The 13873-nt window shown below is 41.9% G+C and overlaps 1 protein-coding gene across 1 annotated transcript in view; it reads left to right on the forward strand.

Annotated features, from left to right (window-relative positions):
• LOC308678987 (uncharacterized protein C7orf57 homolog) overlaps positions 1 to 13873 on the forward strand; it is a gene marked incomplete at its 3' end in the record, with an annotated part of 151161 nt that overhangs the window by 80150 nt on the left and 57138 nt on the right. The window contains exons 6-7 of the mRNA XM_081346216.1: positions 6572 to 6619; positions 10491 to 10591. Coding sequence (XP_081202342.1) covers positions 6572 to 6619; positions 10491 to 10591 — 149 coding nt within the window. The remainder of the gene's footprint in view (positions 1 to 6571; positions 6620 to 10490; positions 10592 to 13873) is intronic.

Genomic DNA, 13873 nt, shown 5'->3' on the forward strand with positions numbered 1-13873 from the left:
CCTAATGTTGCTGCAGTACCAGTAGCTGTGGCATCCCAAGTTGCTGTAGGTCTCCCAAAGGTTGCTGCCTGGGTGGGGGCTGCTGCTGTCCCCCAGTGCTGCTGGTCAGCAAGGAGTTGTGGCATGCTCAGTTTCTCTAGGCTCCTCAATAGTTGCTGAATGGGTGGGGGCTGTTGCCATCCCCCCTGCTTTTGGTCAGCAGGGGAGCTGTAGCATTCTCAATTGCTGTAGGCCCCCTGCGGCCTTGGAGGGGGTTGTTGCTGAATCGCCATCATTTACGGGCCCCTCAGCTGCTGCTGTATGTTTGGGGGCAGCGACCAACCCCCTTGCTATGGGTGTCCTCCCACTGGTTGCTGGTCTCCTGACTTCTGCATCACCCCAAGTTGTTCCAAGGCTCTATTAGCTGCTGCAAGCTCAGAGATTGCTGACCTCCCATCTGCAGGGGCTGCCATATTCCCCATTGCTGCAGGGGGCCAAGACTGGGTGATCGATATGCACACCAATCTAGTGACTGGCTGTCTGAGTGACTGACTGGGCCCTCCTCTCATTGGTGACAGTCGGAGCAACATCGACATCTTAGGTATCAACGAACTAAAATGAACAGGAATGGGTGAATTTAATTCAGAGGACCATAAGGTATACTACTGCAGGCAAGAATCCCTCAGAAGAAATGGAGTAGCCTTCATAGTCAATAAAAGAGTAGGAAAAGCAATACTGGGATATAATCCTCAAAATGACAGAATGATCTCAGTTCGAATCCAAGGCAAACCAATATCACAGTAGTCCAAGTCTATGCCCCAACCACTGGTGCTGAAGAGGATGAAATTGACCAGTTCTATGAAGGGACGCGGTGGCTCAGTGGGTTAGGACGCTGAACTTGTCGATCGGAAGGTCGGCAGTTTGGCGGGTCGAATCCCGAGTGCCGCGTAGCAGAGTGAGCGCCTGTTACTCGTCCCAGCTTCTGCCCACCTTACAGTTCGAAAGCACATAAAAATGCAAGTAGAAAAATAGGGACCACTACGGTGGGAAGGTAACAGCGTTCCGTGCGCCTTTGGCGTCTAGTCATGCCGGCCACATGACCACGGAGACGTCCTCGGACAAGCGCTGGCTCTTCGGCTATGAAATGGAGATGAGCACCGGCCCCTAGAGTCGGAAACGACTAGCACGCATGTGCGGGGGAACCTTTACCTTTACCTATGAAGCCCTACAGCACCTTATAGAACTAGCACCAAAAATGATGTCATCATGGGGGATTGGAATGCTAAAGTAGGAAGCCAAAAGATAACTGGAATGACAGGCAAGTTTGGTCTTCGAGTACAAAATGAAGCAGGGCACAGGCTGATAGAATTTTGTCAAGAGAATACGATGGTCATAGCAAACACTCTTTTCCAACAACCCAAAAGACGGCTCTACACATGGACATCTCCAGACGGTCAACACAGAAATCAGATTGACTATATGCTCTGCAGCCAAAGATGGAGAAGCTCTATACAGTCAGTAAAAACAAGACCAGGAGCTGACTGTGGCTCAGACCATGAACTTCTTGTTGCAAAATTTAGGCTTAAACTGAAGAAAGTAGGGAAAAGCACTAGGCCCCTCAGGTATGAACTAAATCATATCCCTGACAAATATACAGTAGAGGTGACAAATAGATTTAAGGAATTAGATCTGATAGACAGGGTGCTTGAAGAACTATGGATGGAGGTTTGCAACATTGTATAAGAAGTAGCAACTAAAACCATCCCAAAGAAAAAGAAATGCAAGAAAGCAAAATGGCTGTCTGAGGAAGCTTTGCAAATAGCTAAGGACAGGAGGGAAGCAAAAGGCAAGGGAGACAAAGAAAGATATGCCCAATTGAATGCAGAATTCCAGAGAATAGCTAGAAGAGGTAAGAATGCCTTCTTAAATGAACAGTGCAAGGAAATAAAAGAAAACAATAGAATAGGGAGGACTAGAGATCTCTTCAAGAAAATTGGAGAGATGAAGGGAACGTTTCATGCAAAAATGGATATGATAAAGGACCAAAATGGCAGGGACCTAACAGAGGCAGAAGATATTAAGAAGAGGTGGCAAAATTACACAGAAGAACTATACAAGAATGATCTTAATGTCCCTGATAACCACGATGAGGTGGTCACTTATCTTGTGCCAGACATCCTAGAATGTGAAGTGAAATGGGCCTTAGGAAAGCTGAGCAACAACAAAGCTAGTGGAGGTGAAAATATTCCAGCTGAGCTATTCAAAATCTTAAAAGACGATGCAGTAAAACTGCTACACTCAATTTGCCAGCAAATTTGGAAAACTCAACAGTGGCCACAGGATTGGAAAAGATCAGTTTACATTCCAATTCCAAAGAAAGGCAGTGTCAAAGAATGTTCAAACTATCGCACCATTGCATTCATTTCACATGCTAGTAAAGTTATGCTTAATATCCTACAAGCTAGATTCCAGCAGTATGTGGATTGAGAACTACTACTACAGGCAGGATTTCGAAGAGGCAGAGGAACTAGAGATCAAATTGCCAACATACGCTGGATCAAGGAAAAAGCTAGGGAGTTCCAGAAAAACATCTTCTCCTGCTTCATTGACTATATTGTGTGGATCACGACAAACTGTGGCAAGTTCTTAAAGAGATGGGAGTACCAGACCATCTTATTTGTCTCTTGAGAAACCTATATGTGGGCCAAGAAAAGTTTAGGCTTAAACTGAAGAAAGTAGGGAAAAGCACTAGGCCACTCAGGTAGCAAAAGGCAAGGGAGAAATTTCGAAGAGGCAGGGGAACTAGAGATCAAATTGCCAACATACGCTGGATCATGGAGAAAGCTAGGGAGTTCCAGAAAAACATCTACTTCTGCTTCATTGACTATGCTAATGCCTTTGATTGTGTGGATCATAACAAATTGTGGCAAGTTCTTAAAGAGATGGGAGTACCAGACCATCTTATTTGTCTCTTGAGAAACCTATATGTGGGCCAAGAAGCAACAGTGAGAACTGGACACGGAACCACTGATTGGTTCAAAATTGGGAAAGGAGTTCGGCAAGGCTGTATACTGTCGCCCTGCCTATTTAACTTATATGCAGAGCACATCATGAGAAAGACAGGACTTGATGAATCAAAAGTTGGAATTAAGATTGCCGGGAGAAATATCAACAATCTAAGATATGCAGATGATACCACTCTAATGACAGAAGAGGATCTAAAGAGCCTCTTGTGGTGAGTGAAGAAGGAGACTGCAAAAGTTGGGTTGAAACTAAACATTAAGAAAACCAAGATCATGGTATCCAGCCCTCTCAATTCCTGGCAAATAGATTAGGAAGAAATGGAGGTAGTGACAGATTTTATTTTCCTGGGCTCCAAGATCCCTGCAGATGGGGACTGCAGCCAAGAAATTAAAAGACGCTTGCTCCCGGGGAGGAAAGCCATGGCAAATCTAGACAGCACACTAAAAAGCAGAGACATCACCCTGTCAATAAAAGTGTCTATAGTCAAGGCTATGTTCTTCCCGGTTGCAATGTATGGCTGTGAACGTTGGACCATAAGAAAGGCTGAGCACCAAAGAATTGAAGCCTTTGAACTATGGTGCTGGAGAAGACTCCTGCAAGTCCCTTGGACTGCAAGGCGATCAAACCAGTCAGTCCTAGAGGAGATCAACCCTGACTGCTCTTTAGAAGGCTAGATCCTGAAGTTGAAACTCAAATACTTTTGAGAATACATATGAGAAGGAAGGACTCACTGGAGAAGAGCCTAATGCTGGGAAAGGTTGAGGGTAAGAGAAGAAGGGGATGACAGAGAATGAGGTGGCTGGATGGAGTCACTGAAGCAGTAGGCATGAGCCTAAATGGACTGCAGAAGATGGTAGAGGACAGGAAGGCCTGGAGGAATGTTGTCTAAGGGGCTGCAATGGGTTGGACATGACTTTGCAACTAACAACAACAACAAGTTAACTGTACAACACAAAATTCCCAAAAAAACAACAACAGAGAAGGAGCAGATAAAACAGATAAGTGGATATAGAATTGAGAATAGAGACTTAAAGATGGAACTTAACAAAACAAGGAAATATGATTTAATCCTAGTGGATTAAGGAATTGGAAAAAATAACTTATCCCTTAAGACTACAAAATAAATCTGAGGACAAGAAAACAGATTGGATAAAATGGACTGCAGAGATGTCAGGAACATCGGAAAGAAAGGAAATGATAAGAGAAGCGGAGAGAGAAAAAAAGAAATATTTTCAACAAATGTGGAAAGGCAGAAGCCCTGTACAAAGACACTTCACTTGATTTACTTTTTATATCTACAGCAACATTTACAAACATACGGAAAAACTTTTTGATTCAGCAAAATACATTGATTATGAAAGAAAAAAAGACTAAAGTGGAATCCACGAAAATAGATGATAGGACGTACCAGAGAGAATACTTAAAAAAGAAACATTTGTTTGAATATGGTTAAAGAAATAGAAAAGTTTTGGAATATATATGTCATTCTAAGAGGGATGAATTCCCTAAATAATATAGTATGCTTTTTCCCCCTTTTTTGTTCTCTTTCTTGATGAGTAATATAAAAAAGTTGAAATGACTTAGATAAAGAAAATGTTTTAGATACTTAAATATGATTGAATTTAAGAAACTTATAATGGATAAAAAATGTTTTGAATGAGTTAAAGGACTAGATGACTAGATGTATCGAATGGAATGTTTAAAGATTAAACGTATTTTTAATTATGGTTAAAAAGAATAAGAAATTTAGGAAATAAATATATATTAGCTTAGGAGGAATATATATTTTAAGTAGTATGTTAGTTTTTTTGTTTCTTTACTCTTGCTCTCCTTTCTTTTTTTTCTTTTCATTGTTTTATCTGTTCCTTAATAAATGTAATAGTGTGAGATGGTTCATATGGAAAAATAGAGTTAAATTTTTAAATGTAATTAATTTTTGAGAAAATCTTAACCAGTAAGAATACCTAGAATTTGGTGGGAGAAACAAATTAAAATAAGGACTGTAACAGGATCTATGATAAGGCAACCAGAATGATTGGATAGAAAAGAAATATTATATTTATGTGATTATTATTTTTAGGACTATTGGGAAAAATTACATATTTAGTATCTATCAAAACAATAAGAATTGTATTAACTCAATGTTTGTAACAGAGTGAGCGCCTGTTACTCGTCCCAGCTTCTGCCAACCTAGCAGTTCGAAAGCACGTAAAGAATGCAAGTAGAAAAATAGGGACCGCTACAGTGGGAAGGTAACAGTGTTCCGTGCACCTTTGGCGTCTAGTCATGCCGGCCACATGACCATGGAGTCGTCCTCGGTCAAGTGCTGGCTCTTCGGCTTTGAAACGGAGATGAGCACTGGCCCCTAGAGTCGGAAACGACTAGCACGCATGTACGGGGGAAACTTTACCTTTACCTAATGTTTGTAAAAGAGGATATTTTGGGAAAAGAGGAAATCAACTAAAGCCATTATGTGGATTCTGGATTATAGAAATCGATTGTTAATTATTCTTTTACAAATGTAACCCAGACAACACACTGTTCACCAATTATTAGGTGATTTATGTTTTTTTAAAAAATCAATAACATATGTTACAAAAAATATATGTTGTTCTTCTACACATACCCATTATTGCTGACTCTTCCAACTGGTATGGCTAATCTTGAGAATTAATTACTGTCATATTCCAAAAGCTTAAATTTCACTTTTGTCTGGATTTTGAAATTATTTTTCATTTTGTCCATTTAAAGTATTGTGAATATATCTACATACTTGGGACTTATATTATGAGTATTTTTAAAGTAGTTTAAAACACTGTAGTGTTTAGTTTATTGTGGAAAATGAATTTGTGCAGACCAGTCGTGGGATTCAGCCAATTCGCACCACTTCAGCAGAACCGGTAGCTTGCCCAGGCCCAGAATGGACTTCCATCCACACAGAGAACTGGTTGTTCACATATTTGACTCCCACCACTGGTGCAGACCCTCAAGGAAGTTTCATAATGTAAAAACACTGTAATCCCAGTAGGTTCCAACCAGATTATTTTAAAACATGTAGGTTTTAGGGGAATCTAAATTAGGTTATTTAATACATTATGGATTAATTTTCTTTTCAGTTGCTGAAATATATATCTAAATTGTGAATGTCTATCAAAATTGTGTTTATTTTGGAGTCCGAAAATCTTTTTTAAAAAGCTTCGTGTCTATCTGTGCTTCTGCCAGAAATAAGGCATCTTTCCCACTCTGGATCTACTGCATACCCCAGTGTATGAGGGTTTGTTATATATTGTTTGAATACGTAGAAGCTCTTGTCAATTAAATTAAATTAATTCTTTTGGAATAATAATTAAATTTATTCTTTTGGATGTTTTAATAAAGCACTTTTACTATCAATAATATTCATTTTGTTTCAAGAATTATATTGTTTATGTATTAATTTATTATTAGAGAATATGTAAGTACTGCCTTGACTTTATTCAATGGTTACACAAATATTAGCATATTTTTTAATTACAGATTACATACTGTGATTACCTTAATTTTAACTATACAAATATTTTTCCTTCAGGAAAATAGCATACAAGTTGAGGGCTCTCCGAGCAGTGTGAAAGAAGAGGTGAGTTTACTAAATCACATTTTGACTTTTTAAAAGCATTGACACCAAGTTCACAAACAGACTCTGGGTAGTGGGCAACACAAGTGAAAAAATCAATAACAATCTAAAAACAATAATAAATAAAGTAAACATATAAAATAAACAAAACCCAAGAAAGTGGAAGAACAAACATCAATTTCATACAACCATCTTGCAAGCTGTCCTTGGGATCCCCAAAGATTGTGGAAAAAACATGTTTTAGGGGGCTTTCTGGAAGATTGACAGAGATGGTGTTAACCTCACCTCAGGATGAAAGATGTTCCAAGGGTTCTGTTGGGTTCACAGCAGAAAAGACACATTGCCTGGTTCCACCAAATAGAGCTCCTTTGGGGATGGGACTCACAGAGCATATCTTACCTGACCAAGTGGGAAGAGGCAGTCCCTCAAATGTAGGGCTTTAAAGATCAAAACCAACATTTTCACTTGCACCAAGAAACAAACTGCAACCAATGCAGCTGACATAACAGAGGTATAATGTATACTGTCCTAGGAGCACCCAACTGACTGCACACCCACATTCTGCATCAGTTGAAGCTTTGAAATGCTCTTCAGGGACAGTCCCAGTGGTGGGATTCAGCCAGTTCACACCTCTTTGGCAGAACCGATAACTAATTTTTTGTTGCCCAGGCCCAGAATGGACTTGTCGAAGCGGCATCTACATAGAGAACCGGTTGTTCACATATTTGAATCCCATCACTGGACAGTCCCATGTAGAGCACATTATGGTAATCCATTCTGAAGATGACCAGGGCATCTGCCACCCCTGTGGTGTAGGCTGGAGTTCCCTGCCCATGTGTGGCAGACAGTGGTGACTCTACAGCCTCTGTTGCCCTCATGGCGGGTTCTCGTGGCTTGGCTGGGGACTTCCCCAATTTTCTGGCTGGTGATCGGTCTGGGTTGCATGGAGGGACTTTCGAGTGGCACTCTAAGCCATGATGCCCCTCTCTCCCACATTTGAAACAACCTGTTGATTTCTTGGCCGTGGCTGGTAGTTTGCTGGTTAGCGCGATGGCTCAGGAGGCAAGCGTCTCCACGGTTTTCCTTGGCAGTGTCTCTTCAGTAGATTGATCTCTGCTTCCTCTGCTAGGACATACTATTCATCAAGTCAGCGTGGGTCTCCTCTAGGCAGGCAAGCATCATACAGGTTGTAGTTTAGACTGTGTTTGAAATGGCTGAGGAGGATGTCTTCCATCCAGTTCAGCTTGTTGGCGATAGCCTGGGATTCTTGTGTGTATTCGGCTACCGGGCATCTGCCCTGCCCCACCATTTTCTCATGGGATTTCCAGTCAGCCAGGGTGTCCTTGAATTGCCTTCTCAGAGAGGACATGAAGTGGTTGAAGTTGTGGGTGTTGGAATCATGCAGGTTCACCATCCAGTCTGTGTCCGCCCCATCCAGAGTGGATTGCATGAAACAGATACGGGCTTTGTTGCTGGGGATGTCTCATCCGTACTCTTCCATGTAGCTCAGGACTTGGGTTAGGAAGAACCCCAAGCGCTGCGATTCCCCCCTGCATTTTGCATCCAGGGGTGGGAATCTTTGGATGGACCAGTACATTTATTGCTGATGGTGTTGTCTCCCATCCCGATTGGCAGTTGTGGGTCAGCAGGAAGTGGGGGCTGCTGAAACAGTGGCTGCTGCCTCAGCGGACATCCCCAGAACTTCAGTGTCCAATTCCCCCTCAGTGTTTCTTTGACTGCGGTCCAAGATAGTGGAACAGGTGTGGGGTTCAGGTTTTTCATCCCCATGAGCACTGAGGGTTTTCCTCATCAGGTCAATAGCTTTCTCTAGAATCCAATTCGAGTGCTGTGTGCGATCTCCTTCCTTTTCGCTAAGGTGAAGGGATCTCTCCATTTCTTGCTTCCATCTGGTTTGGTGGCTGTCATGTCTCAGGGTCACCTTCCTTGATTTCTTCTCCCACTTGTATTTCTTCCCAATGCCCATCAACCACCGAGGTTTGTGGCTGCATGTATCTCCCACTTCTTCCAAGGAGTAGAATGTCTCGGTTCCCAACAGCTGGCAGGGTGCCGGCCGGAGTGAGGGCTCCCCCTTTGTGGTGGATTCCTTTTTCCCTGCCTCGGTGTCTGACATTGTAGTTTTTGCAAAGTCCCCTAGTAAGGGTCTTCCTTCCAGGTTGACTATTACTGCAGATCTTGTCTAATGTCAGGACCCATTTCAAGCCAAAGGAAGAACTCTTGGAAACAATTTCTTCCAAGTAGGAACTTTTATTAAGAGTAGGTGATAGCAGGCACAATAGACAGGATCTGAGATTTCCTGCACAATGCAGAGAATTATAGTGTCCCCAAGCAGGACCCCACTCCATAGATCGACTGCCCGATGTGGGATAGCCAATCCCCAAGTGTTAAGTCCATTGGGGGAACTGGGGAGATAACATTGGCCATCTCCAGCTCACGCAGCAAGGGTTGGTGGCTTTTTCACACCTTTTTCTGAGAGCATAGACATAAACCAGGCACTGAGGTTATGTTCCTTATTTTCTCCTTTGTTCTTAACTGACCCTTTAAAAGATAGAGTTCACAGAGAGAGATAACGGAGGAAACAGGATACAGACCCAATAAACAAAATAAAGGATTACATTGTAGTGAATAGAGGAAATGAAAGTAATAGCCCTTTAGGCACATCCCCCCTCTCCCTTGGAAGTATGGCAAAATCCAGGAAAAGGTGGAATGAAATAGAAATGAAATGAAATAAAATAGGAATGGGTTTTGACAGTTAAGCTTAAAGATGGAAGAGGAACAAGTAAAAGAAACAATGATAATATGGGCAAAGAACTTTGGATATAATATAGAATTAGAAAATTGGCAAAGCTTATAGGAAAGAAACTCTAAAACAGGGGTGTCAAACTCAATTTCATTGAGGGCCGCATCAGCATTGTGGTTGCCCTCAGGGGGCCGGGTGGGTATGGCCAGGGTGGGCATGGCCTACTGGGTGGGTGTGGCTAGAGTGTGTATGGCCTACTGGGTGGGAGTGGCCAGCTCTACATCATTTGCATCAAGGGTGCCTATGGGGGCCCGGGCAGGAATGGGACAGATCTGAGGGTCTCTGGCAGGAGGGTCTCTGGGCCAGGGCCAAGACAGTGGGGGCCATTCCCTCATTGTTTCCAGAATGGCTTCGTGGGCCACATAAAACCACTTTGCGGGCTGGATCCGGCCCCCGGGCCTTGTGTTTGACATGTCTGCTCTAAAATAATGAAAGCAGTGATTATAAAGAAAACCTATAGAAAATGTTTTATAGATGGCATTTTACACCAATGAGATTAGCAAAAATGGTTAAAAATATGTCTAATAAGTGTTGGAAATGTAAACAAAAACCAGATACTTACTATCATATCTGGTGGACATGCCCTAAAGCTAAAAGAATTTGTTCAAAAATACACATATGACTAAAAGACACATAGAATTTAATCCAGAATTGTTTTTGTTAGGCATAATAAGAAACTATGGAAAAGAATGTATATATTTAATTTTACATGTATTAACTGCAGCAAGAATAGTATTTGCTCAATATTGGAAAAATGAAGATCTACCAAGGAGGAAGAATTAATTAAGAAAATTTTAGATTATGGAGAAATGGATAGATTGACACTGAAGATAAAAGAGAAAGAAAATTCAGTATACTTTAGAACATGGGACAATTTTTATCACTGGCTAGAAAAAGAAATATATAAAAGAAATATCTTCCATGGAATTTGGCTCCCAAAGAAGCTCCTTATTTTCTATGATGAAATCTATTGCTTAACACTTTTTTTCTCTTAGCTGTTTCTTACGTTGGATATAATACTATGTGAACTAGTGAAATAATTTTCTTTTCACACAGATAAAACTTCCTGCTATTACACCAAGATATCCACACAGAATTCAGCAAGCTGTCACATCTAAAGAATTCCATGGAGGAAACCATCTTTATTTTCCTCCAATGTAAGTAAATTGAAATGCCAATCCTATAAAAAGAATAATAAAATAACAGAGTTGGAAGGGATCTTGGAGGTCCAAACCGCTGCTGAAGTAGGAAATCCTATAGCATTCCAGGCAAGTGGTTGTCCAGTCTCTTATTAAAAACCTCCAATGCTGGACTACTGATTAATTGTTCTGTCAGGAAATTTCTCCTCAGTACTAACTTGGTTATCTCCTTGATTAGTTTCCATTCATTGCTTCTTGTACTGCCTTCAGACACTTTGGAGAATAGAACATACATCATAGAATAATAGAGTGGGATGGGACCTTGGTGGTCTTCTAGGCCAGGGCTTTTCAACCTTTTCACCCATTGTACCACTTTTAGGATATAGCTACATCCGAGTACCACCAGTCACCTAGCAAGGTGTCAAAAACTTGATTATCAAAAAAAAAAAAAGAAAAAAGTGATGAAGTACAGGTAGTCCTTGACTTATAACCGTTCGCTTAGTGATTGTTCGAAGTTACAATGGCACTGAAAAAAGTGCCCCACAAGACACAGCTGAGCAAGACACCTGCCTTCTGGGCTCAGAAGTGCCAGGATCAATGCCAAGCTCTAGCTGGAGCCTGGCGCTGATCCTGGCACTTCCGCTGAGCCCTGACAACCATGCAGCTCCAGCCATCTCTCACTCAGGCTTGTGCGGTGCTGCCACTGGTTCAGCTTATTCCCCTCCCCCACTACCACTTTTCTAGGATGGCCGCGTACCACCTGCCAGGTGCCAATGTACCACAAGTGGTACCCATACCACTGGTTGAAAAGCCCTGTTCTAGGCCAACGTTCTGCCTGAGTAGGAAACCCTATATATTTTTTACAGGCTGTAGGGATTTTCCCTTTTGACAAATGCACTAACATGTCTTTCATTAAAGGTAGTAGGTACATGTTTTCCATGCACACAGCATTCAGATCCCTATAATCTACACACAGACGAAGAGAACCATCTTTCTTTTCTCTGAATATTACAGGGGCTGCTACCTGAGGTCTGGCCAGCTCTATAAAACCCTAATCTAAATTCTTTTTGATAAATTTTCCCAGTTTGTCTAACTCCCTGGGAGTCATAGAGTACACTTTTGGCTTTGGCAGTTTTGCCCCTGGAATGATTTCAATAGCACAGTCAGTGGGCTGGTGAGGGGGGGAGTTCATCTGCTTTCTGTTCACTGAATGCCTTGGCCAAATCTTGGTATTCCATTGGGAGGCTTTGCAAGTCTGACTCACTGAGGGTGGAGGCAAAATCGCAGCATAATCCACATCTCTCACCATTTTCTTTAGAGATGGGCAGGGCTTCCCTGTGGGAATTTTAGCCATCCTTCCCTTCATTTCTTTAGTCAAGCCAGTCCCAAAACTAGTGGCCACTCTATTCCTGGGGCCACAATAAACACTTGAGTCTCTGTGTGGTCCCCCAGGTCAATCTGTAAAGGTCTGGTGGCGAAACCGGTAGGCACCCCCCCCTGCACCCAGGAAATTGGCAAAAGGTAATTGGAGTTTTTAGTCTCCTGAGGGGTATCTCCATTTTCCCCATTAATTCTGGGCTCATTGTGCATCGGGTGCACCCCGAGTCCAGCAAGTCAGCTAATTTTACTGTTCTCCCTGTGCCAGATATGGAAAGTTCTAGGGGCACTGTTAGGGGGTCAATTGGCCCACTCATAAATGGGTCATTTTCATAGCCACTTTCCATCCCTTCTGGGTCATCGTAACATGGAGTCAGAGCTCAATCCTCTTGTTTGCGGCCACGGGGGAGCTCTACAACTTCTTCTGATCTCATTGCAGTCTCCCTGGGGTGCGGTGAGGCTCTCAGAGGTCTTCCAGCTGGTTGAAAAACCTCTTTCTTTCTTTTTTAAACACGTTTTATTGGTTTTCCAGTTTAACATCCAAATATTTAGAAAGCATCGGGTGACTGGGTAATCAATCAGTAACAGAGTTTTTAGTACACAATTCAGGTTGCATAATCAAAACATCCTTCTCTATTTCCCTTAATATTTAATATAACATGCTTAAACTAGTAGATTTCTAAGAATAACATGGTCAGTTAAAACATTTGTCAGTCCAATTTTAATTATACGTATCCATGTCCTGTTTTTAAATTTTACCTGATTTTTTATTTTGGTTATGGTGTTCAGATTTAGACTTTAACATCCAAAATGACATCCAGAACCCAAATTTCCCTTATCTCACTACACAAAAATTATAAAATCTAAAATACGCACAATACCTATATGGGTAAACTCTACCTATATTTTATAAACATTTTCTGTTTCTCATCCTGATACATCACACATTACCAATACAATAACCTACATTTATCAATCTTCTTATACATATCCAAATTCTATTTTGATTTTTATCTAATTCTTAGTTCTTAGTTGAAGTATTCGAGTATCCTTTAACATCAATAGTAGCATTCATAACCCAAATTTCCGTTATTTCACCACACAAATTATAATATCTAAGATATTATATATTATAAGATATTATATATCCTTGGTGGAGCAGTGGGCTAATGCCTCCTTAAGTAACACCAGCTGCCTGCAATTAGTGCAGGTTCGCATCCCACCAGGCTCAAGGTTGACTCAGCCTTCCATCCTTCTGAGGTAGGTAAAATGAGGACCCAGATTGTTGGGGGCAATTAAGCTGACTTTGTAATAATGCCGCTTGGGGTGTGTGTGAAAGCCCTAATAAGCAGGCTTATACATAGAATAAGGCTACTGCTAAGCTTGTAAGCCGCCCTGAGTCTTCGGAGAAGGGCGGGATATAAATGGAATTAAAATAAATAAATAAATAAATAAGCCTAATATTTATTTATTTATTTGTTTGTTTTTATAAACCGCCCTTCTCCCGAGGGACTCGGGGCGGTGTACAAAGTAAGGTAGGCAAACATAATGAAACAGTACTGAAAAAACAATAAACAAAACAAACTGGGACCCCAATTAGAGCTATCAAGCCAGGCCAGACTGCTGGAATAGGTAAGTCTTCAAGTCGCGCCGGAAGGTGCGGAGGTCGGGGGCCATCCGGATTTCAGTTGGTAAGCAGTTCCAGAGGGCTGGCGCACCCACTGAGAATGCCCTCCCCCTGGGGGCCACCAGCCGACATTCCTTGAGCGGTGGCACCCTGAGGAGGCCCTCTCTGTGGGAGCGCACAGGGCGGTGGGGTGTTGACATTGGCAGAAGGTGTTCCCGTAGGTAGTCCGGACCCATGCCATGTAGGGCTTTGTATGTCATTGTTAGCACCTTGAACTTCACCCGGAAGGCAACTGG

This window comes from Vipera berus (genome assembly GCF_964194415.1).
Source record: "Vipera berus genome assembly, chromosome: Z".
Lineage (NCBI taxonomy): Eukaryota > Metazoa > Chordata > Lepidosauria > Squamata > Viperidae > Vipera > Vipera berus.